The 23711-nt window shown below is 48.1% G+C and overlaps 1 protein-coding gene across 2 annotated transcripts in view; it reads right to left on the minus strand.

Annotated features, from left to right (window-relative positions):
- The window catches only part of LOC134983564 (oocyte zinc finger protein XlCOF7.1-like), a 49287-nt gene extending 26249 nt beyond the window's left edge, over positions 1-23038 (minus strand). The window contains exons 1-3 of one of the 2 annotated variants that reach the window (XM_063949221.1): positions 22851-23038; positions 3082-3247; positions 2312-2446 (exon numbers count right to left, since the gene is read on the minus strand). In XM_063949221.1, coding sequence (XP_063805291.1) covers positions 2312-2446; positions 3082-3159 — 213 coding nt within the window. In that variant the 5' untranslated portion in view covers positions 3160-3247; positions 22851-23038. The other variant, XM_063949220.1, reaches the window with a different exon arrangement.
- Between the last annotated feature and the right edge of the window lie 673 nt (positions 23039-23711).

Here is a 23711-nt window from a genome sequence, read left to right on the forward strand (position 1 = left end):
CTGTATAATGCCCCATTCCCAGCAGTCACCTCTCCAGTCATCACCCAGACACATCCCCTGGTGTTACTGTATAATGTCCCATTCCCAGCAGTCACCTCTCCAGTCATCACCCAGGCACGTCCCCTGGTGTTACTGTATAATGCCCCATTCCCAGCAGTCACCTCTCCAGTCATCACCCAGACACATCCCCCGGTGTTACTGTATAATGTCCCATTCCCTGCAGTCACCTCTCCAGTCATCACCAGACACATCCCCTGGTGTTATTGTATAATGTCCCATTCCCAGCAGTCACCTCTCCAGTCCTCACCCAGACACATCCCCCGGTGTTACTGTATAATGTCCCATTCCCAGCAGTCACCTCTCCAGTCATCACCCAGACACATCCCCTAGTGTTACTGTATAATGTCCCATTCCCAGCAGTCACCTCTCCAGTCATCACCCAGACACATCCCCTGGTGTTACTGTATAATGTCCCATTCCCAGCAGTCACCTCTCCAGTCATCACCCAGACACATCCCCCGGTGTTACTGTATAATGTCCCATTCCCAGCAGTCACCTCTCCAGTCATCACCCAGACACATCCCCTGGTGTTACTGTATAATGTCCCATTCCCAGCAGACACCTCTCCAGTCATCACCCAGAGACGTCCCCCAGTGTTACTATATAATGTCCCATTCCCAGCAGTCACCTCTCCTGTCATCACCCAGACACATCCCCTGGTGTTACTGTATAATGTCCCATTCCCAGCAGTCACCTCTCCAGTCATCACCCAGACACATCCCCTGGTGTTACTGTATAATGCCCCATTCCCAGCAGTCACCTCTCCAGTCATCACCCAGACACATCCCCTGGTGTTACTGTACATTGCCCCATTCCCAGCAGTCACCTCTCCAGTCATCACCCAGACACATCCCCTGGTGTTACTGTATAATGCCCCATTCCCAGCAGTCACCTCTCCAGTCATCACCCAGACACATCCCCTGGTGTTACGGTATAATGTCCCATTCCCAGCAGTCACCTCTCCAGTCATCACCCAGACAAGTCCCCCACAGTTACTGTATAATGTTCCATTCCCAGAAGTCACCTCTCCAGTCATCACCCAGACACATCCCCCGGTGTTACTGTATAATGTCCCATTCCCAGCAGTCACCTCTCCAGTCATCACCCAGACACATCCCCTGGTGTTACTGTATAATGTCCCATTCCCAGCAGACACCTCTCCAGTCATCACCCAGAGACGTCCCCCAGTGTTACTATATAATGTCCCATTCCCAGCAGTCACCTCTCCAGTCATCACCCAGACACATCCACCTGGTGTTACTGTATAATGTCCCATTCCCAGCAGTCACCTCTCCAGTCATCACCCAGACACATCCCCTGCTGTTACTGTATAATGCCCCATTCCCAGCAGTCACCTCTCCAGTCATCACCCAGACACATCCCCCGGTGTTACTGTATAATGTCCCATTCCCAGCAGTCACCTCTCCAGTCATCACCCAGACACATCCCCTGGTGTTACTGTATAATGCCCCATTCCCAGCAGTCACCTCTCCAGTCATCACCCAGACACATCCCCTGGTGTTACTGTATAATGTCCCATTCCCAGCAGTCACCTCTCCAGTCATCACCCAGACACATCTCCTGGTGTTACTGTATAATGTCCCATTCCCAGCAGTCACCTCTCCAGTCATCACCCAGACACATCCCCTGGTGTTACTGTATAATGCCCCATTCCCAGCAGTCACTGCTCCAGTCATCACCCAGGCACATCCCCCGGTGTTACTGTATAATGGGGGTCATTCCGAGTTGTTTGCTCGCTAGCTGATTTTAGCAGCATTGCACACGCTAGGCCGCCGCCCTCTGGGAGTGAATCTTAGCATAGCAGAATTGCGAATAGAAATTTCTTAGCAGTTTCTGAGTAGCTCGAGACTTACTCCTACACTGCGATCAGCTCAGCCCATTTCGTTCCTGGTTTGACATCACAAACACGCCCTACGTTCGACCAGCCACTCCCCCGTTTCTCCAGACACTCCAGCGTTTTTCCCTAACACGCCTGCGTTTTTTAGCAAACGCCAGGAAAATGCTGAGTTGCTGCCCAGAAACGCCCCTTTCCTGTCAATCATTTACGTAACAATAGTGCGACTGGGAAGCGCCGCAGACGCTACTGCAAAACAGCTAAGTTTAGAGTAAAATAACTAAGCGCATGCGCTCTGCGTACCATGCGCAGTTAGCGACTAATCTCAGTATAACGAAAATCGGCAACGAGCGAACAACTCGGAATGACCCCCAATATCCTATTCCCAGCAGTCACCTCTCCAGTCAGCAGCTGAATGATCTTGTTGATGAGTTCCAGGATCTTCTGGTCATCGTCTCTCTCATGTGCCAGTGAACGAGGGTAAGGCTCAATGATGACCCGGCCACCAGACTTTCTAACCACAATATTATCCTACATAGTGGGGGAAGCCAATTAATGTTACTGCGCAAAGAGAATGACGTCCCTGAACACAAGCCTGCTCTCACTCACTTAATTGTCGCTAATTATACATAAAAGGTTTCCAGTGATGTTACAATGAACTTTCCTTCGTCTAAAACTTTCCATGTTAAAAATCCAACAAGAAAGACAGTACTGGCAAAGACTAGACACTGTGTAAGAATGGCACCACCAACCCTTGGGTGACATCGACAAACCAGAGGTGCCAACTGCCTGACCTGAATATCAATGTGCACGTTTCGCAGAGAACTTCCACGTCCCCTCTCTAGATTATCAATGACCTGTGTTTGTTGAATATATTTATCTAGAATAAACAATCTGCTTCTCTTAAGCCGCTATTAGGGCTTCGCTATTTGCAAGATCACAGAAGATCTGGATTGGTGTCAACCGATGGCCAAACACAAAGTCCAACAACCAGATCTCCATGCTGTACACGGACACCTGAAGCACTAGGTCACACCTACCACATTCACACACAGGAATCCAGCTGGCATCCCGGGATAATGAAATTCAGAAAGACTGCTGGGGTGAAACGGACATGTGAGCTCACATATAAAGATTCAGATATAAAGTAATAAAGAATCCCTCACCTCTCTCATCAGCAGGGAGATGATGTCCATTGTGAAACGCAGTATTCTCCAAGTCACCTCATTCCAGGTATTGTCCATCCTTTGTCGCTCAGACTGATGGTCAAGGGATGGACACTGCTCTGTGCAGGAAAACCTGTGCCCACGTATATCGGAGGATCATAGATGACTATAGTAATATACAAGCACAAGGGCCTCCTCATATAGTGACACTGAGTATAGGGATACACAGGGGGACTCCTAATACAGTGACACTGAGTATAGGGATATACAGAGGGGCCTCCTCATACAGTGACACTGAGTATAGGGGCATACAGGGAGAACTCCTCATACAGTGACACTGAGTATAGGGACATACAGGGGGACTCCTCATACAGTGACACTGAGTATAGGGATATACAGAGGGGCCTCCTCATACAGTGACACTGAGTATAGGGGCATACAGGGAGAACTCCTCATACAGTGACACTGAGTATAGGGACATACAGGGGGACTCCTCATACAGTGACACTGAGTATAGGGGTATACAGGGGGGACTCCTCATACAGTGACACTGAGTATAGGGACATACAGGGGGACTCCTCATACAGTGACACTGAGTATAGGGGTATACAGGGGGGACTCCTCATACAGTGACACTGAGTATAGGGATATACAGGGGGACTCCTCATACAGTGACACTGAGTATACGGATATACAGGGGGGACGCCTCATACAGTGACACTGAGTATATGGATATACAGGGAGAACTCCTCATACAGTGACACTGAGTATAGGGGTATACAGGGAGAACTCCTCATACAGTGACACTGAGTATAGGGGTATACAGGGGGGACTCCTCATACAGTGACACTGAGTATAGGGGTATACAGGGGGGCTCCTCATACAGTGACACTGAGTATAGGCATATACAGGAGGACTCCTCATACAGTGACACTGAGTATAGGGATATACAGGGGGACTCCTCATACAGTGACACTGAGTATAGGGATAAACAGGGGGGACTCCTCATACAGTGACACTGAGTATAGACATATACAGGAGGACTCCTCATACAGTGACACTGAGTATAGGGGTATACAGGGAGAACTCCTCATACAGTGACACTGAGTATAGGGATATACAGGGGGACTCCTCATACAGTGACACTGAGTATAGGGGTATACAGGGGGACTCCTCATACAGTGACACTGAGTATAGGGGTATACAGGGAGAACTCCTCATACAGTGACACTGAGTATAGGGATATACAGGGGGACTCCTCATACAGTGACACTGAGTATAGGGGTATACAGGGGGACTCCTCATAAAGTGACACTGAGTATAGGGATATACAGGGGGACTCCTCATACAGTGACACTGAGTATAGGGGTATACAGGGAGAACTCCTCATACAGTGACAGAGTATAGGGATATACAGGGGGACTCCTCATACAGTGACACTGAGTATAGGGATATACAGGGGGACTCCTCATACAGTGACACTGAGTATAGGCATATACAGGAGGACTCCTCATACAGTGACACTGAGTATAGGGATATACAGGGGGACTCCTCATACAGTGACACTGAGTATGGGGATATACAGGGGGGACTCCTCATACAGTGACACTGAGTATAGGGATATACAGGGGGACTCCTCATACAGTGACACTGAGTATACGGATATACAGGAGGACTCCTCATACAGTGACACTGAGTATAGGGATATACAGGGGGACTCCTCATACAGTGACACTGAGTATGGGGATATACAGGGGGGACTCCTCATACAGTGACACTGAGTATAGGGATATACAGAGGGGACTCCTCATACAGTGACACTGAGTATAGGGGTATACAGGGGGGACTCCTTATACAGTGACACTGAGTATAGGGGTATACAGGGGGACTCCTCATACAGTGACACTGAGTATAGGGATATACAGGGGGGACTCCTCATACAGTGACACTGAGTATAGGGATATACAGAGGGGACTCCTCATACAGTGACACTGAGTATAGGGATATACAGGGGGGACTCCTTATACAGTGACACTGAGTATAGGGATATACAGGGGGACTCCTCATACAGTGACACTGAGTATAGGGATATACAGGGGGACTCCTCATATAGTGACACTGAGTATAGGGATATACAGGGGGACTCCTCATACAGTGACACTGAGTATACGGATATACAGGAGGACTCCTCATACAGTGACACTGAGTATAGGGATATACAGGGGGACTCCTCATACAGTGACACTGAGTATGGGGATATACAGGGGGGACTCCTCATACAGTGACACTGAGTATAGGGATATACAGAGGGGACTCCTCATACAGTGACACTGAGTATAGGGGTATACAGGGGGTACTCCTCATACAGTGACACTGAGTATAGGGATATACAGGGGGGACTCCTCATACAGTGACACTGAGAATAGGGATATAATAGCACAGGGGGGACTCCTCATACAGTGACACTGAGTATAGGGATATACAGGGGGGACTCCTCATACAGTGACACTGAGTATAGGGGTATACAGGGGTGACTCCTCATACAGTGACACTGAGTATAGGGGTATACAGGGGGACTCCTCATACAGTGACACTGAGTATAGGGGTATACAGGGGGACTCCTCATACAGTGACACTGAGTATAGAGATATAATAGCACAAGGGGGACTCCTCATACAGTGACACTGAGTATAGGGGTATACAGGGACGACTCTTCATACAGTGACACTGAGTATAGGGGTATATAGGGGGACTCCTCATACAGTTACACTGAGTATAGGGGTATACAGGGGGACTCCTCATACAGTGACACTGAGTATAGGGATATACAGGGGGGACTCCTCATACAGTGACACTGAGTATAGGGATATACAGAGGGGACTCCTCATACAGTGACACTGAGTATAGGGATATACAGAGGGGACTCCTCATACAGTGACACTGAGTATAGGGGTATACAGGGGGACTCCTCATACAGTGACACTGAGTATAGGGATATACAGAGGGGACTCCTCATACAGTGACACTGAGTATAGGGATATACAGGGGGACTCCTCATACAGTGACACTGAGTATGGGGATATACAGGGGGGACTCCTCATACAGTGACACTGAGTATAGGGATATACAGGGGGACTCCTCATACAGTGACACTGAGTATAGGGATATACAGGGGGGACTCCTCATACAGTGACACTGAGTATAGGGATATACAGAGGGGACTCCTCATACAGTGACACTGAGTATAGACATATACAGGAGGACTCCTCATACAGTGACACTGAGTATAGGGGTATACAGGGAGAACTCCTCATACAGTGACACTGAGTATAGGGATATACAGGGGGACTCCTCATACAGTGACACTGAGTATAGGTGTATACAGGGGGACTCCTCATACAGTGACACTGAGTATAGGTGTATACAGGGGGACTCCTCATACAGTGACACTGAGTATAGGGGTATACAGGGAGAACTCCTCATACAGTGACACTGAGTATAGGGATATACAGGGGGACTCCTCATACAGTGACACTGAGTATAGGGGTATACAGGGGGACTCCTCATAAAGTCACACTGAGTATAGGTGTATACAGGGGGACTCCTCATACAGTGACACTGAGTATAGGGGTATACAGGGAGAACTCCTCATACAGTGACACTGAGTATAGGGATATACAGGGGGACTCCTCATACAGTGACACTGAGTATAGGGGTTTACAGGGGGACTCCTCAAAAAGTGACACTGAGTATAGGGATATACAGGGGGACTCCTCATACAGTGACACTGAGTATGGGGATATACAGGGGGGACTCCTCATACAGTGACACTGAGTATAGGGATATACAGGGGGACTCCTCATACAGTGACACTGAGTATACGGATATACAGGAGGACTCCTCATACAGTGACACTGAGTATAGGGATATACAGGGGGACTCCTCATACAGTGACACTGAGTATAGGGATATACAGAGGGGACTCCTCATACAGTGACACTGAGTATAGGGATATACAGAGGGGACTCCTCATACAGTGACACTGAGTATAGGGGTATACAGGGGGACTCCTCATACAGTGACACTGAGTATAGGGATATACAGAGGGGACTCCTCATACAGTGACACTGAGTATAGGGATATACAGGGGGGACTCCTTATACAGTGACACTGAGTATAGGGATATACAGGGGGACTCCTCATATAGTGACACTGAGTATAGGGATATACAGGGGGACTCCTCATACAGTGACACTGAGTATACGGATATACAGGAGGACTCCTCATACAGTGACACTGAGTATAGGGATATACAGGGGGACTCCTCATACAGTGACACTGAGTATGGGGATATACAGGGGGGACTCCTCATACAGTGACACTGAGTATAGGGATATACAGAGGGGACTCCTCATACAGTGACACTGAGTATAGGGGTATATAGGGGGACTCCTCATACAGTGACACTGAGTATAGGGATATACAGAGGGGACTCCTCATACAGTGACACTGAGTATAGGGGTATACAGGGGGTACTCCTCATACAGTGACACTGAGTATAGGGATATACAGGGGGGACTCCTCATACAGTGACACTGAGAATAGGGATATAATAGCACAGGGGGGACTCCTCATACAGTGACACTGAGTATAGGGATATACAGGGGGGACTCCTCATACAGTGACACTGAGTATAGGGGTATACAGGGGTGACTCCTCATACAGTGACACTGAGTATAGGGGTATACAGGGGGACTCCTCATACAGTGACACTGAGTATAGGGGTATACAGGGGGACTCCTCTTACAGTGACACTGAGTATAGAGATATAATAGCACAAGGGGGACTCCTCATACAGTGACACTGAGTATAGGGGTATACAGGGAGGACTCTTCATACAGTGACACTGAGTATAGGGGTATATAGGGGGACTCCTCATACAGTGACACTGAGTATAGGGGTATACAGGGGGACTCCTCATACAGTGACACTGAGTATAGGGATATACAGGGGGGACTCCTCATACAGTGACACTGAGTATAGGGATATACAGAGGGGACTCCTCATACAGTGACACTGAGTATAGGGATATACAGAGGGGACTCCTCATACAGTGACACTGAGTATAGGGGTATACAGGGGGACTCCTCATACAGTGACACTGAGTATAGGGATATACAGAGGGGACTCCTCATACAGTGACACTGAGTATAGGGATATACAGAGGGGACTCCTCATACAGTGACACTGAGTATAGGGGTATACAGGGGGTACTCCTCATACAGTGACACTGAGTATAGGGATATACAGGGGGGACTCCTCATACAGTGACACTGAGAATAGGGATATAATAGCACAGGGGGGACTCCTCATACAGTGACACTGAGTATAGGGATATACAGGGGGGACTCCTCATACAGTGACACTGAGTATAGGGGTATACAGGGGTGACTCCTCATACAGTGACACTGAGTATAGGGGTATACAGGGGGACTCCTCATACAGTGACACTGAGTATAGGGGTATACAGGGGGACTCCTCATACAGTGACACTGAGTATAGGGGTATACAGGGAGGACTCTTCATACAGTGACACTGAGTATAGGGGTATATAGGGGGACTCCTCATACAGTGACACTGAGTATAGGGGTATACAGGGGGACTCCTCATACAGTGACACTGAGTATAGGGATATACAGGGGGGGACTCCTCATACAGTGACACTGAGTATAGGGGTATACAAGGGGACTCCTCATACAGTGACACTGAGTATAGGGATATACAGGGGGGACTCCTCATACAGTGACACTGAGTATATGGATATACAGAGGGGACTCCTCATACAGTGACACTGAGTATAGGGATATACAGAGGGGACTCCTCATACAGTGACACTGAGTATAGGGGTATACAGGGGGTACTCCTCATACAGTGACACTGAGTATAGGGATATACAGGGGGGACTCCTCATACAGTGACACTGAGAATAGGGATATAATAGCACAGGGGGGACTCCTCATACAGTGACACTGAGTACAGGTTGAGTATCCCTTATCCAAATATCCGAAATACGGAATATTCCGAAATACGGACTTTTTTGAGCGAGAGTGAGATAGTGAAACTTTTGTTTTCTGATGGCTCAATGTACACAAACTTTGTTTAATACACACAGTTATTAAAAATATTGTATTAAATGACCTTCAGGCTGTGTGTATAAGGTGTATATGAAACATAAATGAATTGTGTGAATGTAGACACACTTTGTTTAATGCACAAAGTTATAAAAAATATTGGCTAAAATGACCTTCAGGCTGTGTGTATAAGGTGTATATAAAACATAAATGCATTCTGTGCTTAGACTTCGGTCCCATCACCATGATATCTCATTATGGTATGCAATTATTCCAAAATACGGAAAAATCCCATATCCAAAATACCTCTGGTCCCAAGCATTTTGGATAAGGGATACTCAACCTGTATAGGGATATACAGGGGGGACTCCTCATACAGTGACACTGAGTATAGGGGTATACAGGGGTGACTCCTCATACAGTGACACTGAGTATAGGGGTATACAGGGGGACTCCTCATACAGTGACACTGAGTATAGGGGTATACAGGGGGACTCCTCATACAGTGACACTGAGTATAGAGATATAATAGCACAAGGGGGACTCCTCATACAGTGACACTGAGTATAGGGGTATACAGGGAGGACTCTTCATACAGTTACACTGAGTATAGGGGTATATAGGGGGACTCCTCATACAGTGACACTGAGTATAGGGGTATACAGGGGGACTCCTCATACAGTGACACTGAGTATAGGGATATACAGGGGGGACTCCTCATACAGTGACACTGAGTATAGGGGTATACAGGGGGACTCCTCATACAGTGACACTGAGTATAGGGGTATACAGGGGGACTCCTCATACAGTGACACTGAGTATAGAGATATAATAGCACAAGGGGGACTCCTCATACAGTGACACTGAGTATAGGGGTATACAGGGAGGACTCTTCATACAGTGACACTGAGTATAGGGGTATACAGGGGGACTCCTCATACAGTGACACTGAGTATAGGGATATACAGGGGGGACTCCTCATACAGTGACACTGAGTATAGGGGTATACAGGGGGACTCCTCATACAGTGACACTGAGTATAGGGATATACAGGGGGGACTCCTCATACAGTGACACTGAGTATAGGGATATACAGAGGGGACTCCTCATACAGTGACACTGAGTATAGGGATATACAGAGGGGACTCCTCATACAGTGACACTGAGTATAGGGGTATACAGGGGGTACTCCTCATACAGTGACACTGAGTATAGGGATATACAGGGGGGACTCCTCATACAGTGACACTGAGAATAGGGATATAATAGCACAGGGGGGACTCCTCATACAGTGACACTGAGTATAGGGATATACAGGGGTGACTCCTCATACAGTGACACTGAGTATAGGGATATACAGAGGGGACTCCTCATACAGTGACACTGAGTATAGGGATATACAGAGGGGACTCCTCATACAGTGACACTGAGTATAGGGGTATACAGGGGGACTCATCATACAGTGACACTGAGTATAGGGATATACAGGGGGAATCCTCATACAGTGACACTGAGTATAGGGATATACAGGGGGGACTCCTCATACAGTGACACTGAGTATAGGGATATACAGAGGGGACTCCTCATACAGTGACACTGAGTATAGGGATATACAGGGGGGACTCCTCATACAGTGACACTGAGTATAGGGGTATACAGGGGGACTCATCATACAGTGACACTGAGTATAGGGATATACAGAGGGGACTCCTCATACAGTGACACTGAGTATAGGGGTATACAGGGGGACTCATCATACAGTGACACTGAGTATAGGGGTATACAGGGGGGACTCCTCATACAGTGACACTGAGTATAGGGGTATACAGGGGGACTCATCATACAGTGACACTGAGTATAGGGATATACAGAGGGGACTCCTCATACAGTGACACTGAGTATAGGGATATACAGGGGGGACTCCTCATACAGTGACACTGAGTATAGGGGTATACAGGGGGACTCATCATACAGTGACACTGAGTATAGGGGTATACAGGGGGTACTCCTCATACAGTGACACTGAGTATAGGGATATACAGGGGGGACTCCTCATACAGTGACACTGAGTATAGGGATATACAGGGGGGACTCCTCATACAGTGACACTGAGTATAGGGGTATATAGGGGGACTCCTCATACAGTGACACTGAGTATAGGGGTATACAGGGGGACTCCTCATACAGTGACACTGAATATAGGGATATACAGGGGGGGACTCCTCATACAGTGACACTGAGTATAGGGGTATACAGGGGGACTCCTCATACAGTGACACTGAGTATAGGGATATACAGGGGGGACTCCTCATACAGTGACACTGAGTATAGGGATATACAGAGGGGACTCCTCATACAGTGACACTGAGTATAGGGGTATACAGGGGGTACTCCTCATACAGTGACACTGAGTATAGGGATATACAGGGGGGACTCCTCATACAGTGACACTGAGAATAGGGATATAATAGCACAGGGGGGACTCCTCATACAGTGACACTGAGTATAGGGATATACAGGGGGGACTCCTCATACAGTGACACTGAGTATAGGGGTATACAGGGGTGACTCCTCATACAGTGACACTGAGTATAGGGGTATACAGGGGGACTCCTCATACAGTGACACTGAGTATAGGGGTATACAGGGGGACTCCTCATACAGTGACACTGAGAATAGGGATATAATAGCACAGGGGGGACTCCTCATACAGTGACACTGAGTATAGGGATATACAGGGGGGACTCCTCATACAGTGACACTGAGTATAGGGGTATACAGGGGTGACTCCTCATACAGTGACACTGAGTATAGGGGTATACAGGGGGTACTCCTCATACAGTGACACTGAGTATAGGGATATACAGGGGGGACTCCTCATACAGTGACACTGAGAATAGGGATATAATAGCACAGGGGGGACTCCTCATACAGTGACACTGAGTATAGGGATATACAGGGGGGACTCCTCATACAGTGACACTGAGTATAGGGGTATACAGGGGTGACTCCTCATACAGTGACACTGAGTATAGGGGTATACAGGGGGACTCCTCATACAGTGACACTGAGTATAGGGGTATACAGGGGGACTCCTCATACAGTGACACTGAGTATAGAGATATAATAGCACAAGGGGGACTCCTCATACAGTGACACTGAGTATAGGGGTATACAGGGAGGACTCTTCATACAGTGACACTGAGTATAGGGGTATATAGGGGGACTCCTCATACAGTGACACTGAGTATAGGGGTATACAGGGGGACTCCTCATACAGTGACACTGAGTATAGGGATATACAGGGGGGACTCCTCATACAGTGACACTGAGTATAGGGATATACAGAGGGGACTCCTCATACAGTGACACTGAGTATAGGGATATACAGAGGGGACTCCTCATACAGTGACACTGAGTATAGGGGTATACAGGGGGACTCCTCATACAGTGACACTGAGTATAGGGATATACAGAGGGGACTCCTCATACAGTGACACTGAGTATAGGGATATACAGAGGGGACTCCTCATACAGTGACACTGAGTATAGGGGTATACAGGGGGACTCCTCATACAGTGACACTGAGTATAGGGATATACAGAGGGGACTCCTCATACAGTGACACTGAGTATAGGGATATACAGAGGGTACTCCTCATACAGTGACACTGAGTATAGGGATATACAGGGGGGACTCCTCATACAGTGACACTGAGAATAGGGATATAATAGCACAGGGGGGACTCCTCATACAGTGACACTGAGTATAGGGATATACAGGGGGGACTCCTCATACAGTGACACTGAGTATAGGGGTATACAGGGGTGACTCCTCATACAGTGACACTGAGTATAGGGGTATACAGGGGGACTCCTCATACAGTGACACTGAGTATAGGGGTATACAGGGGGACTCCTCATACAGTGACACTGAGTATAGGGGTATACAGGGAGGACTCTTCATACAGTGACACTGAGTATAGGGGTATATAGGGGGACTCCTCATACAGTGACACTGAGTATAGGGGTATACAGGGGGACTCCTCATACAGTGACACTGAGTATAGGGATATACAGGGGGGGACTCCTCATACAGTGACACTGAGTATAGGGGTATACAGGGGGACTCCTCATACAGTGACACTGAGTATAGGGATATACAGGGGGGACTCCTCATACAGTGACACTGAGTATATGGATATACAGAGGGGACTCCTCATACAGTGACACTGAGTATAGGGATATACAGAGGGGACTCCTCATACAGTGACACTGAGTATAGGGGTATACAGGGGGTACTCCTCATACAGTGACACTGAGTATAGGGATATACAGGGGGGACTCCTCATACAGTGACACTGAGAATAGGGATATAATAGCACAGGGGGGACTCCTCATACAGTGACACTGAGTATAGGGATATACAGGGGGGACTCCTCATACAGTGACACTGAGTATAGGGGTATACAGGGGTGACTCCTCATACAGTGACACTGAGTATAGGGGTATACAGGGGGACTCCTCATACAGTGACACTGAGTATAGGGGTATACAGGGGGACTCCTCATACAGTGACACTGAGTATAGGGGTATACAGGGGGACTCCTCATACAGTGACACTGAGTATAGGGGTATACAGGGGGACTCCTCATACAGTGACACTGAGTATAGAGATATAATAGCACAAGGGGGACTCCTCATACAGTGACACTGAGTATAGGGGTATACAGGGAGGACTCTTCATACAGTTACACTGAGTATAGGGGTATACAGGGGGACTCCTCATACAGTGACACTGAGTATAGGGATATACAGGGGGGACTCCTCATACAGTGACACTGAGTATAGGGATATACAGAGGGGACTCCTCATACAGTGACACTGAGTATAGGGATATACAGAGGGGACTCCTCATACAGTGACACTGAGTATAGGGGTATACAGGGGGACTCCTCATACAGTGACACTGAGTATAGGGATATACAGAGGGGACTCCTCATACAGTTACACTGAGTATAGGGATATACAGAGGGGACTCCTCATACAGTGACACTGAGTATAGGGGTATACAGGGGGTACTCCTCATACAGTGACACTGAGTATAGGGATATACAGGGGGGACTCCTCATACAGTGACACTGAGAATAGGGATATAATAGCACAGGGGGGACTCCTCATACAGTGACACTGAGTATAGGGATATACAGGGGGGACTCCTCATACAGTGACACTGAGTATAGGGGTATACAGGGGGACTCCTCATACAGTGACACTGAGTATAGGGGTATACAGGGGGACTCCTCATACAGTGACACTGAGTATAGGGGTATACAGGGAGGACTCTTCATACAGTGACACTGAGTATAGGGGTATATAGGGGGACTCCTCATACAGTGACACTGAGTATAGGGGTATACAGGGGGACCTCTCATACAGTGACACTGAGTATAGGGATATACAGGGGGGGACTCCTCATACAGTGACACTGAGTATAGGGGTATACAGGGGGACTCCTCATACAGTGACACTGAGTATAGGGATATACAGGGGGGACTCCTCATACAGTGACACTGAGTATATGGATATACAGAGGGGACTCCTCATACAGTGACACTGAGTATAGGGATATACAGAGGGGACTCCTCATACAGTGACACTGAGTATAGGGGTATACAGGGGGTACTCCTCATACAGTGACACTGAGTATAGGGATATACAGGGGGGACTCCTCATACAGTGACACTGAGAATAGGGATATAATAGCACAGGGGGGACTCCTCATACAGTGACACTGAGTATAGGGATATACAGGGGGGACTCCTCATACAGTGACACTGAGTATAGGGGTATACAGGGGTGACTCCTCATACAGTGACACTGAGTATAGGGGTATACAGGGGGACTCCTCATACAGTGACACTGAGTATAGGGGTATACAGGGGGACTCCTCATACAGTGACACTGAGTATAGAGATATAATAGCACAAGGGGGACTCCTCATACAGTGACACTGAGTATAGGGGTATACAGGGAGGACTCTTCATACAGTTACACTGAGTATAGGGGTATATAGGGGGACTCCTCATACAGTGACACTGAGTATAGGGGTATACAGGGGGACTCCTCATACAGTGACACTGAGTATAGGGATATACAGGGGGGACTCCTCATACAGTGACACTGAGTATAGGGGTATACAGGGGGACTCCTCATACAGTGACACTGAGTATAGGGGTATACAGGGGGACTCCTCATACAGTGACACTGAGTATAGAGATATAATAGCACAAGGGGGACTCCTCATACAGTGACACTGAGTATAGGGGTATACAGGGAGGACTCTTCATACAGTGACACTGAGTATAGGGGTATATAGGGGGACTCCTCATACAGTGACACTGAGTATAGGGGTATACAGGGGGACTCCTCATACAGTGACACTGAGTATAGGGATATACAGGGGGGACTCCTCATACAGTGACACTGAGTATAGGGGTATACAGGGGGACTCCTCATACAGTGACACTGAGTATAGGGATATACAGGGGGGACTCCTCATACAGTGACACTGAGTATAGGGATATACAGAGGGGACTCCTCATACAGTGACACTGAGTATAGGGATATACAGAGGGGACTCCTCATACAGTGACACTGAGTATAGGGGTATACAGGGGGTACTCCTCATACAGTGACACTGAGTATAGGGATATACAGGGGGGACTCCTCATACAGTGACACTGAGAATAGGGATATAATAGCACAGGGGGGACTCCTCATACAGTGACACTGAGTATAGGGATATACAGGGGTGACTCCTCATACAGTGACACTGAGTATAGGGATATACAGAGGGGACTCCTCATACAGTGACACTGAGTATAGGGATATACAGAGGGGACTCCTCATACAGTGACACTGAGTATAGGGGTATACAGGGGGACTCATCATACAGTGACACTGAGTATAGGGATATACAGGGGGACTCCTCATACAGTGACACTGAGTATAGGGATATACAGGGGGGACTCCTCATACAGTGACACTGAGTATAGGGGTATACAGGGGGACTCATCATACAGTGACACTGAGTATAGGGATATACAGGGGGACTCCTCATACAGTGACACTGAATATAGGGATATACAGGGGGGACTCCTCATACAGTGACACTGAGTATAGGGATATACAGAGGGGACTCCTCATACAGTGACACTGAGTATAGGGATATACAGGGGGGACTCCTCATACAGTGACACTGAGTATATGGATATACAGAGGGGACTCCTCATACAGTGACACTGAGTATAGGGATATACAGAGGGGACTCCTCATACAGTGACACTGAGTATAGGGGTATACAGGGGGTACTCCTCATACAGTGACACTGAGTATAGGGATATACAGGGGGGACTCCTCATACAGTGACACTGAGAATAGGGATATAATAGCACAGGGGGGACTCCTCATACAGTGACACTGAGTATAGGGATATACAGGGGGGACTCCTCATACAGTGACACTGAGTATAGGGGTATACAGGGGTGACTCCTCATACAGTGACACTGAGTATAGGGGTATACAGGGGGACTCCTCATACAGTGACACTGAGTATAGGGGTATACAGGGGGACTCCTCATACAGTGACACTGAGTATAGAGATATAATAGCACAAGGGGGACTCCTCATACAGTGACACTGAGTATAGGGGTATACAGGGAGGACTCTTCATACAGTTACACTGAGTATAGGGGTATACAGGGGGTACTCCTCATACAGTGACACTGAGTATAGGGATATACAGGGGGGACTCCTCATACAGTGACACTGAGAATAGGGATATAATAGCACAGGGGGGACTCCTCATACAGTGACACTGAGTATAGGGATATACAGGGGGGACTCCTCATACAGTGACACTGAGTATAGGGGTATACAGGGGTGACTCCTCATACAGTGACACTGAGTATAGGGGTATACAGGGGGACTCCTCATACAGTGACACTGAGTATAGGGGTATACAGGGAGGACTCTTCATACAGTGACACTGCGTATAGGGGTATATAGGGGGACTCCTCATACAGTGACACTGAGTATAGGGGTATACAGGGGGACTCCTCATACAGTGACACTGAGTATAGGGATATACAGGGGGGACTCCTCATACAGTGACACTGAGTATAGGGATATACAGAGGGGACTCCTCATACAGTGACACTGAGTATAGGGATATACAGAGGGGACTCCTCATACAGTGACACTGAGTATAGGGGTATACAGGGGGACTCCTCATACAGTGACACTGAGTATAGGGATATACAGAGGGGACTCCTCATACAGTGACACTGAGTATAGGGATATACAGAGGGGACTCCTCATACAGTGACACTGAGTATAGGGGTATACAGGGGGACTCCTCATACAGTGACACTGAGTATAGGGATATACAGAGGGGACTCCTCATACAGTGACACTGAGTATAGGGATATACAGAGGGTACTCCTCATACAGTGACACTGAGTATAGGGATATACAGGGGGGACTCCTCATACAGTGACACTGAGAATAGGGATATAATAGCACAGGGGGGACTCCTCATACAGTGACACTGAGTATAGGGATATACAGGGGGGACTCCTCATACAGTGACACTGAGTATAGGGGTATACAGGGGTGACTCCTCATACTGTGACACTGAGTATAGGGGTATACAGGGGGACTCCTCATACAGTGACACTGAGTATAGGGGTATACAGGGGGACTCCTCATACAGTGACACTGAGTATAGGGGTATACAGGGAGGACTCTTCATACAGTGACACTGAGTATAGGGGTATATAGGGGGACTCCTCATACAGTGACACTGAGTATAGGGGTATACAGGGGGACTCCTCATACAGTGACACTGAGTATAGGGATATACAGGGGGGGACTCCTCATACAGTGACACTGAGTATAGGGGTATACAGGGGGACTCCTCATACAGTGACACTGAGTATAGGGATATACAGGGGGGACTCCTCATACAGTGACACTGAGTATATGGATATACAGAGGGGACTCCTCATACAGTGACACGGAGTATAGGGATATACAGAGGGGACTCCTCATACAGTGACACTGAGTATAGGGGTATACAGGGGGTACTCCTCATACAGTGACACTGAGTATAGGGATATACAGGGGGGACTCCTCATACAGTGACACTGAGAATAGGGATATAATAGCACAGGGGGGACTCCTCATACAGTGACACTGAGTATAGGGATATACAGGGGGGACTCCTCATACAGTGACACTGAGTATAGGGGTATACAGGGGTGACTCCTCATACAGTGACACTGAGTATAGGGGTATACAGGGGGACTCCTCATACAGTGACACTGAGTATAGGGGTATACAGGGGGACTCCTCATACAGTGACACTGAGTATAGAGATATAATAGCACAAGGGGGACTCCTCATACAGTGACACTGAGTATAGGGGTATACAGGGAGGACTCTTCATACAGTGACACTGAGTATAGGGGTATATAGGGGGACTCCTCATACAGTGACACTGAGTATAGGGGTATACAGGGGGACTCCTCATACAGTGACACTGAGTATAGGGATATACAGGGGGGACTCCTCATACAGTGACACTGAGTATAGGGGTATACAGGGGGACTCCTCATAGTGACACTGAGTATAGGGGTATACAGGGGGACTCCTCATACAGTGACACTGAGTATAGAGATATAATAGCACAAGGGGGACTCCTCCTACAGTGACACTGAGTATAGGGGTATACAGGGAGGACTCTTCATACAGTGACACTGAGTATAGGGGTATACAGGGGGACTCCTCATACAGTGACACGGAGTATAGAGATATAATAGCACAAGGGGGACTCCTCATGCAGTGACACTGAGTATAGGGGTATACAGGGAGGACTCTTCATACAGTGACACTGAGTATAGGGGTATATAGGGGGACTCCTCATACAGTGACACTGAGTATAGGGGTATACAGGGGGACTCCTCATACAGTGACACTGAGTATAGGGATATACAGGGGGGACTCCTCATACAGTGACACTGAGTATAGGGATATACAGAGGGGACTCCTCATACAGTGACACTGAGTATAGGGATATACAGAGGGGACTCCTCATACAGTGACACTGAGTATAGGGGTATACAGGGGGACTCCTCATACAGTGACACTGAGTATAGGGATATACAGAGGGGACTCCTCATACAGTGACACTGAGTATAGGGATATACAGAGGGGACTCCTCATACAGTGACACTGAGTATAGGGGTATACAGGGGGACTCCTCATACAGTGACACTGAGTATAGGGATATACAGAGGGGACTCCTCATACAGTGACACTGAGTATAGGGATATACAGAGGGTACTCCTCATACAGTGACACTGAGTATAGGGATATACAGGGGGGACTCCTCATACAGTGACACTGAGAATAGGGATATAATAGCACAGGGGGGACTCCTCATACAGTGACACTGAGTATAGGGATATACAGGGGGGACTCCTCATACAGTGACACTGAGTATAGGGGTATACAGGGGTGACTCCTCATACAGTGACACTGAGTATAGGGGTATACAGGGGGACTCCTCATACAGTGACACTGAGTATAGGGGTATACAGGGGGACTCCTCATACAGTGACACTGAGTATAGGGGTATACAGGGAGGACTCTTCATACAGTGACACTGAGTATAGGGGTATATAGGGGGACTCCTCATACAGTGACACTGAGTATAGGGGTATACAGGGGGACTCCTCATACAGTGACACTGAGTATAGGGATATACAGGGGGGGACTCCTCATACAGTGACACTGAGTATAGGGGTATACAGGGGGACTCCTCATACAGTGACACTGAGTATAGGGATATACAGGGGGGACTCCTCATACAGTGACACTGAGTATATGGATATACAGAGGGGACTCCTCATACAGTGACACTGAGTATAGGGATATACAGAGGGGACTCCTCATACAGTGACACTGAGTATAGGGGTATACAGGGGGTACTCCTCATACAGTGACACTGAGTATAGGGATATACAGGGGGGACTCCTCATACAGTGACACTGAGAATAGGGATATAATAGCACAGGGGGGACTCCTCATACAGTGACACTGAGTATAGGGATATACAGGGGGGACTCCTCATACAGTGACACTGAGTATAGGGGTATACAGGGGTGACTCCTCATACAGTGACACTGAGTATAGGGGTATACAGGGGGACTCCTCATACAGTGACACTGAGTATAGGGGTATACAGGGGGACTCCTCATACAGTGACACTGAGTATAGAGATATAATAGCACAAGGGGGACTCCTCATACAGTAACACTGAGTATAGGGGTATACAGGGAGGACTCTTCATACAGTGACACTGAGTATAGGGGTATATAGGGGGACTCCTCATACAGTGACACTGAGTATAGGGGTATACAGGGGGACTCCTCATACAGTGACACTGAGTATAGGGGTATACAGGGGGACTCCTCATACAGTGACACTGAGTATAGAGATATAATAGCACAAGGGGGACTCCTCATACAGTAACACTGAGTATAGGGGTATACAGGGAGGACTCTTCATACAGTGACACTGAGTATAGGGGTATATAGGGGGACTCCTCATACAGTGACACTGAGTATAGGGGTATACAGGGGGACTCCTCATACAGTGACACTGAGTATAGGGATATACAGGGGGGACTCCTCATACAGTGACACTGAGTATAGGGGTATATAGGGGGACTCCTCATACAGTGACACTGAGTATAGGGGTATACAGGGGGACTCCTCATACAGTGACACTGAGTATAGGGATATACAGGGGGGGACTCCTCATACAGTGACACTGAGTATAGGGGTATACAGGGGGACTCCTCATACAGTGACACTGAGTATAGGGATATACAGGGGGGACTCCTCATACAGTGACACTGAGTATAGGGATATACAGAGGGGACTCCTCATACAGTGACACTGAGTATAGGGATATACAGAGGGGACTCCTCATACAGTGACACTGAGTATAGGGGTATACAGGGGGTACTCCTCATACAGTGACACTGAGTATAGGGATATACAGGGGGGACTCCTCATACAGTGACACTGAGAATAGGGATATAATAGCACAGGGGGGACTCCTCATACAGTGACACTGAGTATAGGGATATACAGGGGTGACTCCTCATACAGTGACACTGAGTATAGGGATACACAGAGGGGACTCCTCATACAGTGACACTGAGTATAGGGATATACAGAGGGGACTCCTCATACAGTGACACTGAGTATAGGGGTATACAGGGGGACTCATCATACAGTGACACTGAGTATAGGGATATACAGGGGGACTCCTCATACAGTGACACTGAGTATAGGGATATACAGGGGGGACTCCTCATACAGTGACACTGAGTATAGGGATATACAGAGGGGACTCCTCATACAGTGACACTGAGTATAGGGATATACAGGGGGGACTCCTCATACAGTGACACTGAGTATAGGGGTATACAGGGGGACTCATCATACAGTGACACTGAGTATAGGGGTATACAGGGGGGACTCCTCATACAGTGACACTGAGTATAGGGGTATACAGGGGGACTCATCATACAGTGACACTGAGTATAGGGGTATACAGGGGGGACTCCTCATACAGTGACACTGAGTATAGGGATATATACAGGGGGGACTCCTCATACAGTGACACTGAGTATAGGGGTATACAGGGGGACTCATCATACATTGACACTGAGTATAGGGGTATACAGGGGGGACTCCTCATACAGTGACACTGAGTATAGGGATATACAGGGGGACTCCTCATACAGTGACACTGAGTATAGGGGTATACAGGGGGGACTCCTCATACAGTGACACTGAGTATAGGGGTATACAGGGGGACTCATCATACAGTGACACTGAGTATAGGGATATACAGGGGGACTCCTCATACAGTGACAGAGTATAGGGATATACAGGGGGGACTCCTCATACAGTGACACTGAGTATAGGGATATACAGGGGGGACTCCTCATACAGTGACACTGAGTATAGGGGTATACAGGGGGACTCATCATACAGTGACACTGAGTATAGGGATATACAGGGGGGACTCCTCATACAGTGACACTGAGTATAGGGGTATACAGGGGGACTCATCATACAGTGACACTGAGTATAGGGGTATACAGGGGGGACTCCTCATACAGTGACACTGAGTATAGGGGTATACAGGGGGACTCATCATACAGTGACACTGAGTATAGGGGTATACAGGGGGGACTCCTCATACAGTGACACTGAGTATAGGGGTATACAGGGGGACTCATCATACAGTGACACTGAGTATAGGGATATACAGGGGGGACTCCTCATACAGTGACACTGAGTATAGGGGTATACAGGGGGACTCATCATACATTGACACTGAGTATAGGGGTATACAGGGGGGACTCCTCATACAGTGACACTGAGTATAGGGATATAATAGCACAGGGGTCTCACCTGTCTCTCTGGCTTTATACCTCATTTATATCACATACAGTTACATACAGCTGCTGCCTGGGAGTGAAGTGATTTCTTACCACTAGAGGTCAGTCTGTCCCTCACATTGTGAATCTGCTGTCTGTAGAAGTAAAATTACAAACAGTGCGCCATTATGTCGTAGCCGATGTTGTGAGTGTGGTGGAGCGAGTGTGACGGACACCAGTAAGATGGCGGCCGGTGCGGAGAGCGAGGATCTCACAGCGTCTCCCTCTAGCACGGCCGAGGCTCTGAGCATGCGCACTAGCAGCAGGGAGAGAACCGGCCCTGCCGCCCTATAGGCAGACAATGGGAGGGAGGACTCGGCGATGGGGTGGGCGTGTCTTAGGAGGCCCGGCCAATCAGCGCGCAGACACGCGCTGTCAGAGAATGGCGGGAAGGCGGTGATTACCTCAGGCTCAGGCACGTGATGAGGAGTCCCCGGGGGGGGGGGATAGGAGCGGAGTGACGGGGGATGGGGCAGCAGATGGTGTCACACAGGGGGCAGATGTCTCCAGAGCCGGCCCGTGTGTGTCTCTAATAGATATATATATATATATAGTGTGTATATGCTGCATCTGTGTGTCTCTAGATAGAGATATATAGTGTGTGTATATATATATATATATATATATATATATGTATGTTACATGTGTGTAAATGCATATGTAGATAGAGACCAGTAAGTAAGCGTAGCAGCCATTACTGGCGTGGATAATAAGACAATGGCGTAATGAGAGTCCGGATAAGGATTGGAACATGAATGTACAGGTCAGCGCCGTAGTATGGCGACCACTGCCCCGCCACCACCCAGAATTCCCTGCTGCCCAATCCCCCTGACTGTTCTTCCATGAGCGGCCTAAACCAACGGCCCAAATGCTGAAACCATTCGGAGGACGCTCCCATGATGCCTTGCAGAGCCG

This window comes from Pseudophryne corroboree (genome assembly GCF_028390025.1).
Source record: "Pseudophryne corroboree isolate aPseCor3 chromosome 3 unlocalized genomic scaffold, aPseCor3.hap2 SUPER_3_unloc_18, whole genome shotgun sequence".
Classification (NCBI taxonomy): Eukaryota; Metazoa; Chordata; class Amphibia; order Anura; family Myobatrachidae; genus Pseudophryne; species Pseudophryne corroboree.